The 22,420-nt window shown below is 43.6% G+C and overlaps 1 protein-coding gene across 1 annotated transcript in view; it reads right to left on the reverse strand.

Moving 5' to 3' along the window:
- Window positions 1–20,556, reverse strand: part of BTBD1 (BTB domain containing 1) — a 46,776-nt gene extending 26,220 nt beyond the window's left edge. Inside the window, exons 1-3 of the mRNA XM_027569146.2 lie at window positions 20,034–20,556; window positions 7,894–8,050; window positions 1,330–1,435 (exon numbers count right to left, since the gene is read on the reverse strand). Coding sequence (XP_027424947.1) covers window positions 1,330–1,435; window positions 7,894–8,050; window positions 20,034–20,443 — 673 coding nt within the window. The 5' untranslated portion in view covers window positions 20,444–20,556. The remainder of the gene's footprint in view (window positions 1–1,329; window positions 1,436–7,893; window positions 8,051–20,033) is intronic.
- Window positions 20,557–22,420: the final 1,864 nt, after the last annotated feature.

Raw genomic sequence — 22,420 nt, forward strand, 5'->3', positions numbered from 1 at the left:
TAAGAATTATTGAGAAATAAAGTCTTTAAAAAAAAAAAAGTTTACAATCTAGGTGGGGAAGCTAGACAATCATCATAAACATACACAGACAAATATCTACTTAAGAATTTCAAATAGTAAAACGTATCATGAGGAAAATCAACCAGAGTAACAGCACAGGGATTGTTCAGGGGAACGTGGTATCTGCTGTGACTAAGGTCTGAGGTGGTCTGTCTTCGGTCTCATTTAACTTGGTATCAGAATAATATAAAGGAGGAAGCCACACACAGACTCGGGGCGGGGGGGAAGGATTCTAATCAATGGAATAGTAAATACAAAGGCTTAAAAGAGAAATAACCCTGGCCAGTGTGTATGAAAGGCAGGGAGTGATGGGGAGGACAGCAGGAGACTAGGTCACAGGTGCAGAAAGAGGAGGCAGCCGGTGCCATTCTCTGTCCTTCCTGACCTTCCTCTGAAGTCACGTGGGATCATGAGACTGAATTTGAGACAATGAAGGGTAAAGACGCAGGTGCCACCTCAAGGCCAAAGCTTTCCAGATGGGCGTGTTCTCCCTTCCCATACTTTTTCCCGTCTGCTGGCAAGATAGATAATAACACAATCCTAGATACCTAATATACATTTTGTGTTCATCATGGTGAAGACAGTATTTCAGGCCACAGCCTGGGTCAGCTCTGCTCTCCTACAGCACAAGTCACAGTCCTTAGCCTCAGCCGGCCCTGCGCAGCCAGGCTCTCATTTGCCGCACGCCCCTCCCCCTCCCCCACCCACTTCTTCCTGTGGTTACACCTGCCTCCCGTGCCGCCGTCCGCATTGTCCAAACACGACCCATTCTTCACAGCCCAGATCAGAATCTCCCGTCAAGACTTCCCTAACGCTACTCAATTTGAGGTAATCGTTCCATGTTTTGGATTTGCATAGTGGTTATTTTCTATACATTTAGCTCGGAAAAGGCAAAATCACATGTTGCTGTATGCTACCCAGAATTTTCTGTTAGTGTCTTAACTCTTAATTTTCACAAATGTGTTCCTTGATTCTCCAGTTAGATCACATTTTCCTTAAGAAAAACCACATCTTACTCTTCGTATTTCTTCAATGGCCCTACTATAATGCCAGGCACATGGTGTGCAGTCAATGAATTGGACATTTTTCCAAAAGGTGATGAAGTAGTTAGGACTTTTAGAACTGTATCACCAAAATAAAGCAAAACTCTCAAGAAGTAGACTTGCCGAGTTTGGACAAGGCACTCCTTCATACTGCAGCCTGTGCGGCCAGAGGCCGATGAGTGAGGCCTCACTGCGCGCGGCGAGCCCCGCACGCCAGCGGACTTACCAATGTCGACGTCGGTAAAGCCCTCTGCGCCTATTGCGTCCAAGGTGCTTTTGTCTATGGTGTCCAGACAAAGACTGGCAAGCTGAGGTTCATCAAACAATCGAGCCTAAACAGACAGGAAGAGTTATTTTGTTTTCATTGTTGTTCTACTTTCAGTCTTTACATGTTCAAAGTTAACACCGTCACCAGTTATAATTGCTCATCAGGTAAAGACACCTACCTTAAATACCATCATGATGTGTATATATTCTTAAAACTTCCCATTCCGCAACCGGAAATGAAAAGCTTCAAAAGCACAAATGCCTTGCTTAGGTAACAACAAGTGCGCATCACCACTGACAACCCTGTTACCTTTCATACATACACACTGCCTGGTTCTTATACTTATTTTGATCCTTAACAAACCCTCTAGGTGAGATGAGGCAGACATCATTACCCCATTTTCAAGATGTGGAAACAGGCTCAGAAAGGTGTACTGACTCGCCTAATATGATCTAACTAGTTATGTTGTAAAGCCATTACTTAAATCCAAGTTTTAGGATATTTTTACTAAACGATATCAACTGTCAAGCATACCAGTACAAACAGATCTCTTTTTTTTTTCCATTTTCTGTCTTGACTGTGGGGAGAGAATGAAGTACCAGAATTTTAGAGCATGAAAGCTCTGGGCACCTAAGCAAAAATTAGGCCCAACAACAGAAAAGCAAATAGTCACAGGACTGAATACTATATAAGAGTGATCTACAACTACACATAATAATATGAATGAATCCCACAAACATAATGATAAGCAAAAGAAGCCACAGCATAAATTGAGCAAAAGTATACTATAGGGCTTCTCTGGGCTCAGACCTAGTTTGTGGCAACATGGCTAAACACACCAAAAAGGTGAGAATCGTGGGTAAATACGGGACCCGTCAGGGTGCCTCCCTCAAGAAAATGGTGAAGAAGATGGTAATGAGCCAGCACGCAAGTACACTTGCTCCTTCTGTGGCAAAACCAAGATGAAAAGACGAGCTGTGGGGATCTGGCACTGTGGCTCCTGCATGAAAACCATCACTGGTGGTGCCTGGACCAATAGCACCACCACTTCTGCCTTCCCGGTAAAGCCTGCCATCAGACGACTGAAGGACTTGAAAGGCCAGTAGAAGCTCCACCATTTGAAACATTGTTAGCCTATAATAAATGGGTTACTTTATGTAACAACAACAAAAGTATACTGTAGGATTTCAATAAAGCTAATGTAGGCTTTAAGAAGTCAGAAGTCAAGGAACACCTGGGTGGCTCAGTCAGTTAAGCGTCTGCCTTCGGCTCAGGTCATGATCCCGGGGTCCTGGGATTGAGTCCTGCATCGGGCTCCCTGCTCTGCGGGGAGCCTGCTTCTCCTTCTGCCTGCCGCTCCCCCTGCTTGTGCTCTCTCTCTCTCTCTGTCTCAAATAAATATAAAATCTTAAAAAAAAAAAAAGTCAGAAGTCAAGCTTATAATATGTGGTTAATCAGGATACATATTATAATTAAAAAAAAAAAGTTTAGGGGCACCTGGGTGGCTCAGTTAAGTGTCTGACTCTTGATTTCAGCTCAGGTCATGATCTCAGGGTTGTGAGGTCGAGCCCCGCAGTGGGCTCTGTGCTAAGCACAGAGCCTGCTTAAGATTCTTTCTCTTCTCCCCCCTATCCTGGGTCGCTCTCTCTTTAAAAAATAAGATAAAATAGGGGCGCCTGAGTGGCTCAGTCATTAAGCGTCTGCCTTCGGCTCAGGTCATGATCTCAGGGTCCTGGGATCAAGCCCCGCACTGGGCTCCCTGCTCAGCAGGAAGCCTGCTTCTCCCTCTCCCACTCCCCCTGCTTGTGTTCCTGCTCTCGCTGTGTCTCTCTGTCAAGTAAACAAATACTTTAAAAAAAAATAAAATAAAAATAAAAACAAAAACACAAAAACAAGTTTAAAAGCCAGTCGTGGAGGAAAGGGATGGAAAATCCAAACTCAAGATTTAGAAAACCATAACACTGGGGCGGCCTGTGTGGCTCAGGTTAAATGTCTGCCTTGGGCTTAGGTCATGATCCTGAAGTCCCGGGATCAAGCCCCCCATTGGGCTCCCTGCCTAGCAAGGAGCCTGCTTCTCCCTTTGCCCCTCACTCCGCTCGTGCTCTCTCTCTCAAATAAATAAAATCTTAAAAAATAATAATAATAACGCTAAAAAAAAGATGTGATGATAGTTATGCCAATGACCAAGCTTTCACCCTGGCCTCGGGTCAGGTCTATTTACATTTAACAGTATGGACAAATACAAAACGCACAGAAGTATTCCATGCTGGGTCATGCAGAAACCTGCTGAGAATACTGGCCAACTAATTGACCATTATCTGGCATGGCTGATGACTCATTTATTTGTAAAATAAAATTCATTTTCAAGGGATTCAGTAACTCAGATGCTATTGAACAAATAATAAACGTCCCTAAACAGCTATCTTGTGTTTTAGGAGAGAAGAGAGCTATAAACACACTGGATTAAATTTAAAATAGATATATATAGGGGCACCCAGGTGGCTCAGTCGGTTAAGAGCCCAACTCTTGATTTCAGTTCAGGTCACAATCTCAGTGTCCTGAGACTGAGCCCCACATCGGGCTCTGCACTTGGTGGGGAGTCTGCCTGAGATTCTCTCTCTCCATCTCCCTCTGCCACCCCCCTCCTGCTCACTCTCTCTCTCTAAAATAAATAAAATCTCTATAAAAAAAGATATATAATACATGATATATATTTATATAAAAAACATGTATGTATTTTAAGTCAGTAAAATATTTCTTAAAATTATAGAATACTCAAACAGGTTTGAAAACGCTCTTCTTAGATCATATGTTGGCCTTATATTAATTTGCTTAGTCAAATTTTTCCACAAAAAATATAAAATCTGATTTAGTAGCATAAAATTAACTCTAGTCCTTGTAATTTTCTCTTAAAATTTTTAAATTTAGAAATACTTGGGGTGCCTGGGTGGCTCAGTCAGCTAAGCGTCTGCCTTTGGCTCACGTCATGATCTTGGGGTCCTGGAATCAAGCCCCATGTCAGGCTCCCTGCTCAGCTGGGAGCCTGCTTCTCCCTCTCCCACTCCCCCTGCTTGTGCTCTCTCTCTCTCAAATAAATAAATTAAAAAAATAAATTTAAAAATACTTTTAAAAAAAGTCCAAATACAGAAAAGTTGCAAGTGAAAAGAACACTCATAACACCCTTTACCCAGATTTACCCATCTAAATATTAGTTACCTAACATTTCACCTGTTTTATCATTTGCACTCTCTCTATACACACACACAAGCACATAGACAGGTTTTACACACACACACACACACACACACACACACACACACACACAAATAGGATAATAATATATAAGAAAATAGGCAATGTATAGTGTTTGCCTGTGTATTTGAGGTGAACTATTCAGGAATAAATTACACACATTGTTGCCCTTACCCTTAAATACTTCAGTATGTATTTCCTAAGAATAATAATATTCTCTTATATAACCCATGGTGATTAACTTTGGCAAATAACCTTATAATATTTTTATCTAATCTAAAACTGTATTTCAGTTTTGCCAACTGACCCAATTTTTTTTTTTTAAAGAGAGCGAGCGAGCGTGCATGCATGTGCGCAGGAACAGGGCAGGTGGGCAGAGGGAGAGGGAGAGGGAGAAAGAAACTTAAGCAGACTCTGCGCTGAGCACGGAGCTGGCCCAGGGCTCAATCTCATGACCCTGAGATCATGACCTGAGCCGAAACCAAGAGTCAATCGGTTGCTTAACTAACTGCACCACCCACGCGCCCTGAACCAATGTTTTTTATAACACTTTTCCTTCTGGAAATCCATTCTAGAAATCCATTCTAGGATCATAGTTCATGTATTTTTAAAATATGAAAAGCAGTACATTTTTATCAAGTGAAATTCTAATAATAAGTGTTTTAACGGGCCAACTCAACTATATTTTTAGTGTTTACGCAAAAATTGGTTTCAATTTTTTGTAAAAATTGTTTTATTCAGAATAGCAATATTGCAGTTACTCCTCAGGTTACACAGGCAATATCAAGTTTCCTATGGGATCTATTGTTGCTAGTTAGAATAAAATACATTTTCCCAAAATTTAGTTTGAGTCTGGCATTATCTCCGAAAAAAATATCACTACGATTGTATGACTTCATAAAAAGTGTTTCCCTGTGTAACTCATGCTGGTACAGCATACTGGCCCTCTGTGTTAGCATGAAGCTGGCACAGGTCCTCTCAAATAAATGAACATGTTCAGTTCAAATGACTCACTTGGCAGGAATAAGAAGTTCACATGACAATTTGTGGGCTAATTCACATGACCCCACCAATGAAAAATGTGGAATAATATTGGGTTCTCAGACCAACAGGGCACTGAAAAGTTCCTTTTTGTTCTCATAGTGACATGTGTTAACCCTTACGACTCAAAGTTGGTACAGAAGCACAGGGGTCATCTGAAAGCCCGTGAGAAATACAGATTCTCAGGTCCCACCTTGGACCTGAACTAGAAACTGTACTTTGTCACAGTTTAATTTATTGGTTTCTGAATTTTTCACTAAAGTTTCAAAATAAAAGTAATTAAGTGATCCTTTCCACATACCTTAAAACCCTTGGATAATAAAGAATCTTATGAATATCAATTCCCATATTAGATTTTCATCACAAATTCAAGAGGAAAAAATGCAGGGTGACATTGCCTAATAGTTCTATGACCTTGGTTAAGTTATTTCACGTCTCTCTGCCTCTATCTCCTCAACTATAAAATGGGGACCATAAGAAAACTTTCACCAGAACACCTATGCCTCCCAAAGTTATTGTAGAAGACCGCACACAAAGTGCTGGTGCACCGTCATCACTCAGTATGTTCTGCTATTATCACACCATCAATACCACCAACACCTTAACAATAACTGGTTGAAGGTTGGGATCTTAGTTTTACCACTTGCTGTCTAATGTTAAATAAGATACTTCCCTGAGTTTTCAAGTTTCTTCATCTTTAAAATGGGGATAACAGTAAATAACATCACAGAGCTGTACGCGTGTAATTGTGATAATTATATCACTTATTGTGATAAGTAAACGTGATAATACGTGCAAAGCGACTAGCTTAGTGTCAGTGATACTACAGACAGACATAGGTTCTGTGATTATGTCCACATGTCAGCATGTTCTTTCTTCCATAATTACAAATATTTGATGATAGAAGACAGAAAAAACCCCAACAATAAAAGGTGCCATCAGACATTCTCCATATGACAGAGTAGATGCAGGGCTGGAAAATCTGAGCTCGAGGCTCTAGCCCCAGCTAGCCTGTTGTGAGCCTTTGGGCAGGTAGTTCATCAGCCCAGGCTTTAGTTTTTCCATTTGGAAAATGAAAGGAAAATGAAAGGGGGCGCCTGGGTGGCTCAGTTGGTTAGGCGACTGCTTTCGGCTCAGGTCATGATCCCGGAGTCCCGGGATCGAGTCCCGCATCGGGCTCCCTGCTCAGCGGGGAGTCTGCTTCTCCCTCTAACCCTACCCCCTCTTGGGCTCTCTCTCTCTCACTCTCAAATAAATAAATAAATCTTAAAAAAAAAAAAGAAAATTAAAGGGCTGAGCTAGGGGGGACATTTGTGAGTGGGTCCAGTACTAATACTCAATAGGATTATATATTATCAGCTTAGAATTTTTTTTGTCCTCATTTTAACTTGCTTACCTCTGTAAAGACCCTATCTCCAAATAAGATCACATTCTGAGGTACTGGGAATTATCAACACATATATTTTCAAGACATAATTCAATCCTTAACAAATGTCTAGAGGCTGGCTCAGAGTTTTTAAAACAATTCATAGAAGGGTATTATAACTTTGCCTAAAAAGAAAAACAGTGATTTATTTATATCTAAAGCACAAAGCTCACATTACAGGCATCTAATAAATGCCAAATAATATGGTAAAGACTAGTTAATGGTTCCGTAGATGCGTTCAGTTTGTAAAAATCCATCAGACTGTGTACTTACAATAATGTGTACTTTTCTGTACGTAAACTGTATTTAGTAAAAACGTTTAAATATCAGAGAAAGAATATTTCATATAAACCTTAAATTCTAACTCCTCCAAGCTTTCAGATTAGGTCCAAAGATAGTAAATCTTGGAACTTTTCTGGACTTGAAAACAAAATCTTTATTCCAGATCCAACAAAAATTGAGACCAAAGATGTCCAGAAAACCTCATGCTGTTATCATACTCTCAAATCATACCAGGAACAATGGATGCTAATTCCAACTCCAATCATAAGGAACTGTATCTCTGAGTCTCTAAATAAAGCTTCAGTCTCTTCACCCAGGATGTTGTATGTACTCTAATTGGCTTTTCTCTTCTAAAAGTACATGAATCTGATATATTTCCCTGAATGGTACTATAAAAATAATTACATATACTTTAGGTTAATGATCTAGAACTAATTCTCCGGGAAATATGTAATACTCACATGGAGTTATACTCAATTTTTAAAACTACGACGATACACTCCTTAGCTACATTTACTTACCTGAGTAAGTAACATAAAGGCATTATCTGCCCGAAGATGTTTGGTGAGAAATTCCACACAATGTGCTTCCAGGGCTGGGACTGCATATTTCTTAGCAGTATAAAGAGTGGTCATAACTGTCTCTGGGCCAATTTGAACTTCATCTGAATACAGAAATCTGGAAAGCAATTCAGAAATTACAGAGATGGCCATTAGTATTTTAGATAAGCAATCCATCAGAGCAAAACCTCTGAGGAATATTTTAAAAGGTAACGAGCAAACTGAAAAACAACGTGAAATTGGTATCAGACTTTGCAGGGCGACAGGGCATTTGCACATACATCATCTCATTTATTCTTACTCGGTCCTCAGAGGTGAGTAGTGTCTCCATTTTACCAAGGAAACTGAAGTTAAGTGAAGATCACAAGCCAGACCTCTCTCTCGTAAGCCAAATTTTCAGGGGTCTTTTAGCACCGCACCGCAGCTCAGGACAGCAGTGGTTCACTTACGTCTCCTTCATCAAAGGATGTTCATTTAAACAAATGTACAGGTAGCTTAAGTTTGCATCTCTAGATGTCAAAACATTCATTTATTTGCTGATAATGGTGTCTTGTTATTCTGGGCATCTTTTAACTTTTGTTACTCCCAAACTAGCATAATGCCCAAAGACTAGCGTACTGAGTCTTTGGAGGAATAAACAATTTAATAATATCTGAAATGACCCATGTCGTTTTGTGTTTTTGGGTATTTAGGTCTAATTTTCTCTCAAAATACTATCAGTCCAATACTGCCTCCTCCCAGTTCACTGCTTCTAACTGCTAGATTGCTAGATACATCAGCTTCATAGAACTGCAAATAAGACATAAGATTCTCAGTGAAAGCCTGGGCAGTTCTTGTTGAACTATCTTTTGCATATCAACTTTAGGCCTCTTTTGTGGCTCCTCAGAGACCCTGTGTGTACTGCCCAGTTCTCAACTATATACAAGAACACCAAGGAGGGTAGTGAAGGATGGTATGAAGAACAAGAACTGCATTTTAGTGGGGTGCCTGAGTGGCTCAGCTGGTTGAGCATCTGACTCTTGATTCTGGCTCAGGTCATGAGACTGAGCCGCGCATTGGGCTCTGTGCTGAGCGTTCAGCGGGGAGTCTGCTTAAGATTCTCTCTCTCTCTAAAAGAAATAAATCTTTAAAAAAATTGCATTTTAGTGATACTAAAGACATTAGAATAATTATATGTATATTCCTAGGGCTCAAGTCATAGAGTAAGAAAACCCATTAACATCTCTCAGGACCCTCTATTACACTGCAGTGAGTGAAGAAAGGAAGTTCTATTTCACGTCCCTTCCCTCTACTGGTCCACTTCCTCTTCTTTCATTCCTGTGTCCATTATCACCACCCAAGACGAAACCCTAGCCCATGACATCCTCCAACCTGTCGCCCTAACCAAATAATATCACTGTGCTTAAAACTATCTCTAGTGGAGACTGCTCATTCTCATTCTCCTCCTCTACAGCTCAGACTTCAAAGTGAGGGCGGCTAATTTTCAGGATCACACCATTTTAAAATATTTTTTTTCCCCAAAACCTCTTTTCAGAGAGTCAAGTCAACCATCTGTATTACCCTCATAATATTTGCCTTAAAGTTATGTGTCACACTTTGTGGTAAGTACAGGGAATTAAAAACCAAGTAAGGTGCCATCACTTATAGTCAGGGGGAGGGGGATGAACAAAGAGCAAATCAACGCTTGTTGAGTGCACACCATGCGACCAATGCCAGTTCACCGAACCCTCCCACAAGGAAGGCAGGTGCTATTACCCTGCATGGAGAAGGTGGGGAAACACATAGCTGTCTACCATAGAACACACCATTTCCGCGCCTGGGCCTGCTTCCAGGGCTAGACTGGCAAGCCAACCAGGTGAGGGCTGTTGTCATGTGTGTGGTCTCAGGAAGACATGGCTTGGGTTGGAGCCTGCTCCATCACTGCCCACTCTGGGACTTTAACAAGCTATCATCATTGTATTCCTTTCTGAAAAGAGAGTAACAGCATCTCTTTCATCATGCTCTCGTGAGGATTAGGATAAACTGAAACACATGAAGTGTTTTGAATAGTGCCTGACAAGTATTTAGCCTCCCGCAAATGTTGGCTGTTTATTTTTATATTGCTTCATTTCTTTCTCGCTGTTTTCCTCTATGTTTTAAAAGATGTCCGTGCTGTTGTCTTCTGGCCTTCTATTTCTCTCCCCAGCAACACATGCTAACATTTCTAAGAATTCTCGCTTCTTTCTTAGTCATTCCTTTTCTCCTCCACAGCACCATGTCTCAGTTTTATGGGATGTACTCAAGTCTCCAAGATGATATTAACTGAAGTTTTAAAGGTTCCTTTTTGTTCCCTGAATTATCTATTTCCTTGAGGATCAGCTACTCTTGCTCTTTGTCATTCATGCTCTCACTCCTTAACCAGCTCTTGCAATCTATAAGCAAGCTTTAAATTAACTCCTACGTGGGGCCGCCTGGGTGGCTCAGTTAGTTAAGCATCTGCCTTTGGCTGAGGTCTTGATCCCAGAGTCCTGGGACTGCCCCCAGGTGGGGCTCCCCGCTCAGTGGGGAGTCTGCTTCTCACTCTGCCCCTCCCCCTCTGCTCAAGCGCGATCTCTTGCTCTCCCTCAAATAAATAAAATCTTAATAAAAAATTTAACTCCCACATTTTAGCTCCACCTTCTCATTTCACCCACCTCCCTACCAATCCTGGCCTAGAACCTCTGCTGGGGGTGGAGGGGGTGGTTCTGCCAGGGAAGCCGGCTGCAGTTCCCTGAGCTCTGGATTCTGGGCTCCCCTCTCATCCCCTCCCTTTCATTATCAGCACACTGTCAACTGCTCTGTCCCTTTTCCACACTGTTGGCTTCCACCCCATCTCCCTTTTCCCCTTCACTTTATCAGATTTATTCTCTTCTGTATTTTCTTATGGTCACTTGAATTGGAAGAGAGAGAAAGCTTACTACATGCTCAGTTCCCTTCTTGAATTAGAAACCTATGACATTTCAATTTAAAGGGCAAGGTAGGAAGAATCTTTACATCTGCCCTTTTTTTTTTCCAGGCAAAATACTAGAGTTATAAAATAAAGAGCAGAAATGTGGGGCCTTTATCACCATTTGCCTTTGTATGTGAGGAGACAAGGAGACAAATGCCGAAGTTGAAGGACATGGTCCTACAAGCATCTATAACTGGGGGCTTTGTCAGGGAAATCTGCAAAAACATCCTAGAGAAATGTCTACTTGTGATAAGACTAAAGGATGACAAGAGGGTGAAAAGAACACGCCAGGAACAAGAGAGAATTGTATTTTTAGGCTCTTCTATTTGAGACACACATACATACCCATTCAAACTGCTTTTATTAAATTACATTTTGGTAATGTACTTTTAGCTTATATCAAGGAATATTTTAAAGGAATATTTTAAAGAAACTTTTATATCTAAAGACAGATTGAGGATACTGCTCATTTCAGTAATGCCTTCTTTATGAGGAAAACTCACCAGGAATTTTTTCATTGATCTGATTATCAGATAGTTATGCATTCACTAAGCAGGTGGTTTCTTTTGTTTCTAATCTGACAAACACTATGAATTATAACTAACTAGCTAGGTTTCTCTTTCTGCGTTAGCTGCTAAAACAATTAAAATTAAATTTGTAGGGGTGCCTGGATGGCTCAGTTGGTTAGGTATCTGCCTTTGGCTCAGGTCATGATCCCGGAGTCCTGGGATCGAGCCTTGCATTGGGGTCCCTGCTCAGTGGGGAGCCTGCTTCTCCCTCTCTCTGCTGATCCCACTTGTTTGCTCTGTCAAATAAATAAAATCTTAAAAAAAAATTAAATATGTAGCTTACCTACAGCATGCATATTTCTATTAGCTTCATCTTGGCTTTATTTCTTACCATTGTGTTTTTTTTTTTAAGATTTTATTTATTTATTTGAGAGAGAGAAAGAGAGAGAGCGCACAAGAGGGGGGAGGGTCAGAGGGAGAAGCAGACTCCCTGCTGAGCAGGGAGCCCGATGCGGGACTCGATTCCAGGACTCCAGGATCATGACCTGAGCCGAAGGCAGTCGCTTAACCAACTGAGCCACCCAGGTGCCCCTTACCATTGTGTTTTTTATAAGACATTTTAAATTCTCTTTGGAGCAATGCAAGTTATAAATAAGTATTGTTCTACGAACAATAAGAAATGGAACTCTGTGTTTCCTATACTTTTTGTGTGCATCTTTTCTACAATACCAGGCACAGTGTGGGCACATGGCTAAACATTAATCAATACATGTTAAGTGACTAGACAATTCAGTACAAGTTTCTATGTAACACAACTGAGAAACCATATTCACTTCTAATGAGAAAACAGACTACTTAAAAATCCAGAAACCAGGGACACCTGGGTGGCTCAGTCGTTAGGCGTCTGCCTTCGGTTCAGGTCATCATCCCAGGGTCTTGGGATGGAGCCCCACATCGGGCTCCCTGCTCTGCAGGAAGCCTGCTTCTCCCTCTCCCATGCCCCCTGCTTGTGTTCCCTCTCTCGCTGTGTCTCTCTCTGTCAAATAAATAAATAAAATCTTAAAAAAAAAAAAATCCAGGAACCATCTTGGTTCATATTTTACTTGTTTTCTTACCTTCTACTTAATAAAATTGCTACAATAAAAAAAGCCAAAGTTTATAAAATATAATTAAAATTAATATTACCACAGTTCTTTTCATTTTTTAAAAATATCCATTCATTTGAGAGAGAGAGAGAGAGAGAGAGAGCGTGCACACGTGCATGGTGAAGGGCAGAGGGCGATGGAGAGAGAGAGCACCCCAAGCAGAACCCCCCACCGAGCACAGAGCCCAATGCTTGGGCTGATCCCAAGACCCTGAGATCACAATCTGAGCTGATATCAAGAGTCAGATGCTCAGGGGCGCCTGGGTGGCTCAGTCGTTAAGCGTCTGCCTTCAGCTTAGGTCATGATCCCAGGGTCCTGGGATCGAGCCCCACATCCCATCTGCTCTGCGGGAAGCCTGCTTCTCCCTCTCCCACTCCCCCTGTTTATGTTCCCTCTCTTACTGTGTCTCTCTGTCAAATAAATAAATAAAATCTTAAAAAAAAAAAAAAAGAGAGTCAGATGCTCAACCAACTGAGCCACCCTGGCGCCTCGATTCTTTGTATTTTAAAATGAACCTTTCAGCCCTCATTTACTACCTTTAAGGACAAGAGCACAAGAGAAATGATATGTCATTGAACTATTCCTATTCCCCCCCACCCCAAAGATTAATGGTTTTCCAAAAAGATAAAACTTAGGTTATATTTGAGTAAAAATTTTAAAAAGCTATGGTGAAAACAAGATCATGCATAAGAACCTTTGTATCACTACTGACTCATTCATTTTCCTCAAAAACATGTATTGAATGTGTGTGTGTGCCGTGTGTGTGTGTGCATGTGTGTGTGAGAGTGTGAGTGTGCGTGTGTAATACAAGACACTGTGACGGGTGTGAGAAATACCAACTATGGGTAAGAGAGCTCTGCCCACTGAAAGCTTACGGTTTGGTAGTGAAATGATTAAAAAGTAATGTCACAATTATACCAGAATTATATATTAGGCACAGTGTGATAACTAATCTCTAAAGATGGCCCCAACCAATCATGCCTTCTATGATGCATGGCCTTAGATAGATCTGTCCCATAAGTCTGGGCTAGCCCTGTGTGACTCCCTTTAACCAAGAGAATGTGGCAGGAGTGACACCAGGCCAGTCTGGGGCCGAATCTCTGAGGATGCCTGGCAGCTTCCCCTTTTGTGCTCTCAGAAGCCATGAGCTGCTATTCGAGGAGAAGTCAACCGACTCGGCCGGTAAGATCAACTGGAGAAGCCCCCCAGAGAGCAGGGGAAGGGCTCAGTCATCCCAGAACCTGACTCAAACCTCCAGATGCCCCAGCCCAACTGCTGACTAGGACTGCAGTGAGACCTAAAGGAAATGGCACACATAGAACCACAGAGCTGACCTCAGTCAGCCCACACAACTGTGAAAGGTAATAAAACTATGTTTGAGCCACCAAGTAAGTGTTGCAGTGTTTTGTTCTACAGCAAGATACAAAACTTGCTGTGAGACTGGATGAGGCTGCACAATTCTGCCTGCTGGTGGAATTAAGTGATGTTTTACAGAAGAGGTAAAGCCTGAACTGTAACTGAAGAGCAGGAATTAAGGGTGGAGATGTTCTAGCAGAAAGAGAAGTACAAAGGCAAGGGGGCCCTAGAAGGCAGACATTTGAAATAAGAAAAAGGCCCTGAGTGATTAGAGGTGGGGCACTGAGCAGAGAGGAACTGGAAGATACAGAGACCACAACCCAGAGTTCTGTATGCCTGCTAAGGTGTTTAGACTCCATCCCATAGGAAAAAAGAAGCCACTAAAAGACTCAGGGCAATCGTATGATAATATATATTAGAGAACTGTGCTAACAATACGGAAAGTGAGGACAGCTAAGACTAGAGGTGCCGTCTAGTTGAAGCCAAGCAGGAAAACAAATTAAAAGAAGGAAGTAGAACCCTCAGAAATGGTCCTAAAGGATGGGAAATACATGGAACAGACTGGAACAACACTACAGCTTGGAGCCAAGCCCACCTGAGTCAACTCCCAACGGGTGCACAGAGCGAGAACAGTCATGAGCAAGAATAAATGACTGGGGCGTCTGGGTGGCTCAGTCGTTAAGCGTCTGCCTTCGGCTCAGGTCATGATCCCAGGGTCCTGGGATCGAGCCCTGCATCGGGTCCCTGCTCTGCGGGAAGCCTGCTTCTCCCTCTTCTACTCCCCCTGCTTGTTTGTGTTCCCTCTCGCTGTGTCTCTCTCTGTCAAATAAATAAAATCTTTAAAAAAGAAAAAAAAAGAATAAATGAAGTCCCCAAATTTTCAGGTGCTTTATAGCATTTCTGTGGCAAAAGGTGACTGATAAAGATTGTAATAATAGGAGTGCCTGCTCAGGGCGCCTGGCTGGCTCAGTCAGTGGAGCATGTGACTCTTGATCTCGGGGTTGTGAGTTTGAGCTCTACACCCACTCTGGTGTAGAGATTACTTAAAAAAAAAAAACAAAAAACTACATTAATAAGAGTGCCTGCTCAAAGACTATGGTAATTTAAGTGCACATAAGGTACTTAAGGAACAGTAAGTGACACTCATTAAATGTTTTAAACATTAAACATTATTTTTCTTATTTACATGTTCACCTCTATGGATACTAGACTTTCATTTGTGAATGTCCAACTGGAAGTTGAGTTCTAAAACCAAGTGGAGGGGCACCTGGGAGGCTCAGTCGGTTAAGTGTCTGCCTTCAGCTCAGGTCATGATCCTGGCGGATCGAGCCCCTCGTTGGGTTCCCTGCTCAGCGGGGAGCCTGCTTCTCCCTCTGCCTGCCGCTCCCCCTGCTTGTGCGCTCCCTGTCTCTCTCTCTCTCTCTCTGACAAATAAATAAATAAATAAAATCTTTAAAAAAAAAAAGAAACTGAATGAGGTATATAACAAGATGCAATTTATGTAAGTTAAAAATACAAAACAATCCAAGAAATGGGCCAAAGACATGAACAGACATTTCACCAAAGAAGAGATATGGGCGGTGGGGTGCCTGGGTGACTCAGTCAGTTAAGCATCTGTCTTCAGCTCAGTTCCCGATCCCAGGGTCCTGGTATCGAGCCCCTGGAGCCCCAAGTTGGGTTCCCTGCTCAGCGGGGAGCCTGCTTCTCCCTCTCCCTGCCCTTCCCCCCCACTCATGCTTGCTCTGTCGCTTGCTAATAAATAAATAAATCATCTTAAAAAAATTATGATAAAACCAAGTGGAAGTCTGGCAATATAGCTAGGGGAGTATGTAAGGCCATGAGTTAACAGGAGAAAGGAAAAAGGCAGCTGAGGACAGAATCCTGCGGAACAGTTCATGATGTCTCCCTCCACCACTCCATTTCTGTTCCTTTCTGCAACACACCTGCTACACAAAGAACTGTTTTCATTAGCTGTCTCCCTTTCCTCACCTCCTATTTTGTCCCCAAGCTACTCTAATCCATTTGCTAAAATGACGCTTGCCAAGGTTATCAATAGCCTCATTTTACCCAACTCTCAGCAGCATTTAACACAGCTGACAACTCCCTCTTGGTTGAAACGCTTTAACTTGACTTTCAAGATCCCAGGCTCCTTGCTTTCCAGTCTAATTCCACTGAGAGCTGTGTCTCAGTGTCATTTTATTCTGCTCCTTTGCTACATCTCCACACGGTGGAGGCCCCCAGGGCTCATCCTGGTACCTCTTTTCACAATCCGCATTCCCAACCTAGGTAATCTCATTTGGTCTCATGGTTTAAAGACCATTCATTCACCCTTAGCTTTCAAATTTATGTTCAGTAAGAAGCTCTGTCCTAAACTCCAGGTTCGTATTTCTGGCTGTACTCTATAGCCCTCTTTCAATGTCTTAGAAATCTTCTTGGTGCTACCTTTACAAAATACAGTTGACCCTTGAACAACGCTGCAGTTAGGGGCATGGCCTCCACTCCCCATCCCCCTCCCTCCACACAGCTGAAAACCTGCATATAACTTTTCACTCCCTAAAATTTTTTAGGGAGTGAAACAGACCAGAAACAGACCAGAAGACATACTGATAACAGTCAACACATTATTTTTATGTTGAATTATTATATACTGTATTCTTATAATTGAGTGAGCTAGAGGAAAAAAATGTTATCAAGAAAATAAAAAGGAAGAAGGGGTGCCTGGGTGGCTCAGTTGGTTAAGCATCTGCCTTCGGCTCAGGTCATGATCCCAGGATCCTGGGATTGAGCCCCGCATCGGGCTCCCCGCTCAGCGAGGAGTCTGCTTCTCCTTTTCCCTCTGCACCTATCCCCGTTTGTGTGCGCTCTCTCCCTCCTCTCTCAAATAAGTAAATAAAATCTTTAAAAAAAATTTTTTTAAATAAATGCACTGGGGCGCCTGGGTGGCTCAGTAAGTTAAGCGTTCGACTCTTGGTTTCGACTCGGGTCATGATCTCAGTGGTTGTGGCACTGAGCCCCAGGTCGGGCTCTGTGCTCAGGGTGGAGTATGCTTCAGCTTCTCTCTCCCTCACCCACATCTTCTCTCTCTCTCAAATAAATCAATAAAATCTTTAAAATCATAAGGAAAATACATTTACAGTACTATATTTGTTGAAAAAAATCTGTATACGTGTGCCCGCGTAGCTCAAACTCATGTTGTTCAAAGGTCAATCATATATGCACAGTCTGACCACGCTTTGCTCCATCTATCACTCCCACGGTGGTATATATAACCAGTATCATGGCTCTTGCCTGGACTACTGCAAAAGCCTCTTAATTCAACTTCCCGCTGCCCATTTTACTTCCTCTCCAGTCTAAACTCCAAACAACTGCCAGAATGAGTTTTTAAAAATGTAAATCAGGTCATATCGTGCCCCCCCTGCAAACTCGCCCAAGGCTCCCCACCCCGCACCGAAGCCCTTCCACAGGCTTCCCAGCCCCCGCAGCCTTGTCCAGCCGGTCCTTTTGATCTCATTCTCTACCACTTTCCCTCATTCATTCCGCTCAAATCACACCGTAAGTTTATTCTTGCATTTCCTCCAACAGGAGAAATTTAGGACCTTAGACACATTTTGCCTAGCTCTGAATGCTCCTTCCCTCACAGCTTGATCATTTTTCTTTAATTTATCAGTACTTGACATTATCTCTTTGTTTCTCCTTACTAGATTATACACAACTTTTTCTTGTTCACTGTTGTATCCAACATCTAAAACACGGACAGGCACGGTGTTCCTCAAATGAACTGAAGACTATCACTTCAAGGCCAGGCAGATCAAAACAAGCAGTTTTTTATAAATGTTAACTAATTTGTAAACATAATAAAAACAGGCCGAACCTAACCTGTTTTCCCCACTCAGCAAGTGCTAACTATGAGACATCTGTTTGTCACACAATAATAAGGACAGCATCTATGCTTCACAGCCAGCCAATACCTTTCAGTCCAGACATCATGTAACAATCAGTCCAGATATCATTTCAGAATAGAACAATGACTGGAATCTGAAGAAGGACAAATACCATGACCACAATGAACACAGGAAAAATTTAAAATTGATTTACTTATTTTTTATTGACAGGAAAAGATTGAGTAATTAACAGCTTCAGTGAAAATATCCCTCTACATTTTTATTCTACCAATCTCTAATTTTAAAGGAAAAAACTCGACATTTTTAGATCAGTGGCTCTAGGATTTAGCTGGTATTATTAGTATTTACGGAGAGTACTTAAAATGCTCTCAAGGTCCCACCTCCGAAGGTACAATATTTCGAAGAGGGAGGAAGGGATCTACAAATTTAACAAGCACTCCAGGAGATAACAATGCAGGTAGAGCAACAAATCACTTTAAAATACTTGTAGCCTAGAAAATCTAAATAAGCTATAACCAATCCTGTCAACCTCAAACCAAAACCAAAATGACCTAGATCCTAGCTTTTGAGCTGGGTTTTTTTGTCTTTATAAACGTAACTTAACTAAATTGCAGAAAATGTGGGAAACAAAGAGAAAAGAAAAAAAAAAGGCACTATCATCTTACCACTCCAACACAACTTTGGTTAGCATTTTGGTGCTTCCTTTTATCCATATTAGGTATGTTTGTTCTGTTCCTGTCACAGTTTTAATCACAGCACACACAGTTTCAAGCGCTGTTTATTATACACATTTCCCATGTTCATATTATTACCTAGTCTTCATCAGTATCACGCTCAGTAGCATTACACTGCACCTAATGTACCTATCATTGTTTATCTAACCATTTCCCCCAGCTGACTACTTCCTCACTACTATAAATAATCCAGCTGTAAATATTTTTATACACAACATTTTTTTCAGTACTTGAATACTTGGGGGGAATCTATACTGCCAAACTATTTTACCACCACCTTTATCAGAGAGGGCTTTTCCAATATTAACTTTAAAATACCGGGAGGAGGGGCAGCTGGGTGGCTCAGTCGTTAAGCGTCTGCCTTCGGCTCAGGTCATGGTCCCAGGGTCCTGGGATCGAGCCCCACATCGGGCTCCCTGCTCGGCGGGAAGCCTGCTTCTCCCTCTCCCTCTCCCCCTGCTTGTGTTCCCTCTTTCACTGTCTCTGTCAAATAAATAAAATCTTAAAAAAAAAAAAAAATACTGGGAGGAAAAATGCTTTGCTTTTAATCTCCACTTCTTTAGTTACTGAGGTTAAACATTCTTTGTTAATTAGCTGTATTTTTTCTTTACCTATCTATCCTGCCCTTTCTCCATTTATTTATGGGATCTCGGCATTTCTTTTCTACTTGTGTTAACTTTATTGAGTTTCCCACTGATCTTCCTGGTTGAGCTGTGAGCCTTTGTGGACTATGTTTCTGTTCACTGACCTGTTTATTGCCTCTATACCAACCAAGACTGTGTTACTTTGGTAACATCAGGCCGCTAAAACCCTCTAGATGTAATGAAGCACGGTCCTCCTTATGAGGTTGCTGTCACCTTGGCCAGTCACTTGACTTTTCTGGGCCCCAATCCCATTTGTAAAAGTGTGGAAAACAATGCCTATAGTTCCCCAACTGGACTTTTGTCAGTACAAGCTAATAATGCCAAAGGATTAATTCCCTTCCACTAACTAAAATTAATCAGAAGTCAATGTATAATCCTCAAACAAGCCAAAAGCAAACTCTTGACACCGGCGGCTGCATTCACTTTTAAGCAAATGTGACCTTGTCTGCAGAAACGCCGAGGCAGGTAAAGCCACACCTACTTGTTTTGGTACTCCCCTTCCCTGGGTGCCCACAACTAGTACTCCTAACGAAAACGGAGCCCGAATTTAAAACACACACAAAAAGGCCCTCGGTCTTACGAGATTTTTCCGCTCTCCCCCTCTCCCCAGCAAAAACACAAAACTTTGTAAACAGGCCCTCGGGACAAGCTGGTCCACACCATAGCCCCACCACTTCTCCAATCCCGAAGGCAGGACGACAATCCCGGACTGGACCGGGAAAGCGCTCGCTGAGCGGACGCAGACAAGGGACGGTGCCCCTGACCGCCGGCGGCCAGGGAGGAAACTGAGGCCGGGGACGCGCGGCGGAGGCTCGCGCGCAAGGTCAGCGGGGAGCCGCTCACCTCAGCAGCGCCAAGAAGGCGGCTGGCTCCACGTCGGGCAGCTCGATCTCGGCCGAGGTGGTGGCCATGCCGCCGTTGAACATGGCGTCGAAGACGGCGCTGCCGGCCGCCAGCACAAAGCGGTGCGCGGGGATGCGCTGCGGGCCCCCGGCGGCCGTGCCGCCGCGGCCCTTGCCCAGCACGAAGCGCACATCGCTCAGCAGCTCCGAGTTGAAAAGGAAGGCGAAGCGCTCCTTCAGCGACGCCTTGGTCGCCTGCCAGTTGTATAGCGGCTCCCGCTGCAGGGGGAGCAGGGGCCCCAGAGAGGACGACGGCGGCGGTGGCGGTGGCGGCGGAGGCCCCGCGGCGCCCGGCTCCGCCTCGGCCCCCGGGACCTGCTCGCCCACAGCGGCCGGCCCAAGCGAGGCCATCCTCCAGCGACACGGCTTCTCTGGCTAGGCACAGAGCACCCGCCTACCAGCCGCCATCGCCGAGGCCGCCCCCGGAGGCCGGCGCCGCCTCGGTGCCTTCCGGGAAAGGGGCTTCCGGCGGTCGCGCGCCTCCCCGGCCCCGCCCCCGGCCCCGGTCCCGGCCCCGCCCCGGCCCCGGCCTCGGCCCCGCCCCGCCCGCGTCTGCCCGGCGCGCGCCCCCGCCACGCGGGGATGCGGGGGCGCGCGCGGCCGCCCGAGAGGGGCCGACGTCGTTCGGGGTCCTTCGCGGCGGGCGGGGCTTCGTCCCCGGCGCCCTGTGCACCCCTCCCGGGGAGGGACGACGTACAATCCCCCGCGCCTCCCTGGACCCGCGGCGCCCGCCTTTGCCTCGGACCCTCCTCACCTGCTGCAGCTCCTCCCACGTATCCCAGGGGCGGGTTCCTAGGCTGTCCCTCCAGGAGTTTCCCCGCCTGGAAATGGGGGGCGCCGAGGACAAGGCCAAGGGAGCGCGTGGGAGGGGACAACAAGACCCCCTTGCCCAGTAATGTCCAAGTCACCGCTCCGGAGCTTGGACCCCTCTACATCCAGCAGCCCACATTCTTCCGCTCCCCGTCTCTGTATTACTGTGGACTCATAGAATTACGTTTTAACGTCTTTAGGGCAACCCTTCCGGGCCCCCTCCCTCCTTGGGAGCTTTGTACTATCACTTTGCTATGGCTCAATAAACCTTGCTTTGCTGCTCACCAAAAAAAAAAAAAATATATATATATATATATATATATATATCTCTAAAAAAAAAATAACCTCACAGACACTCAAGTGTACCAGAGCAAAAATAGTAGAAGCCGCATTACCTGGTACCCAGCAATAATCATAATTTAATAGCGAAAATATGAGGACACGGCATATGAAAACTTGTGGAATGCAATCAAAGCTGAGTTAGTTCAAGCTAAAGTATAGCCAAAAACACTCCTGCAAAACTGGAAATAATAAAATTAAACTAAATGAAGTAGAGGATTCTGGGAAGGTGGCAGAGGAGGAAGCCCCAGGAATCTGTCTCCCCTCCTAGGCAGCTGCTGCTGGCGGGATCTGTCTGATGTGGCTATCTTGGAGTTCCGGAGCCTGTTGAAAGCAGTAACGTCTAGGGGAAGACTTGGACTATACAGTGCTGTTAATTTCTGTCAATTTCAGCTCTGCACAGAAGCAGCTACCGTCTCTCCTCCCCAGTCACGTGGAAGGAAGACAGCTAGCCATACACAGCCTGTGGGAGTCACGGTGGACGAAGGGAACCTGTCCTCCAAATATCTGGGTTCTGGGCGCTGATTCCTGCTTCTAATCCCAGAGCCCAAAGAGGCAGGCAGCATGTTGTTGAACTTCCCCCTTTGTTGTAAGCATTTCCTTCCTCCAGCTGAAGTGTCTTCCACTGTATTTAAAGGACCAGCACCCAATTCACCGCCTTCATTTTCTTACCTTTTCCCCTTTGGGGAGCTAGACATTAAAGACTAGTCCAATAAAAAAAAAAAAAGAGCAACTGCATATTGGGGCAAATTAGAAAATGACCATCCATACCCAAGGAAAGGCTGAGAGAAGACCTAGGAAGACCTTAAGTTGGCATAGAGACAATAATCCTACAGCAATCAAGAAACAAAACAATAAAAAACAGCAAAGGATTTTGGGGGAAATCCTGGGGAATCTCCTGGGGAAGCAAGAGAATATGATTTCCTGAGTTACCACATTACTAGATTCAAATATCCCATGTTCAACAAAAAGTCACAAGGCATACAAGGAAATAGGAAAGTATGGTCTGTTCAAAGGGAAGAAATAAACAGAAACAGTCCTTGAAAAAGACCTAATGGCAGATATACTAGGCAAACTTTAAAATAACTGTCTTAAAATTGTTCAGAGAACTTAAGGAAGAGGTGGAGTTGAAAAAGTACAATAGCTAAGTGAAAAATGCACGAGGGGGCTTCAAAGGCA

The sequence above is a fragment of the Zalophus californianus genome, chromosome 6 (genome assembly GCF_009762305.2).
Source record: "Zalophus californianus isolate mZalCal1 chromosome 6, mZalCal1.pri.v2, whole genome shotgun sequence".
Classification (NCBI taxonomy): Eukaryota; Metazoa; Chordata; class Mammalia; order Carnivora; family Otariidae; genus Zalophus; species Zalophus californianus.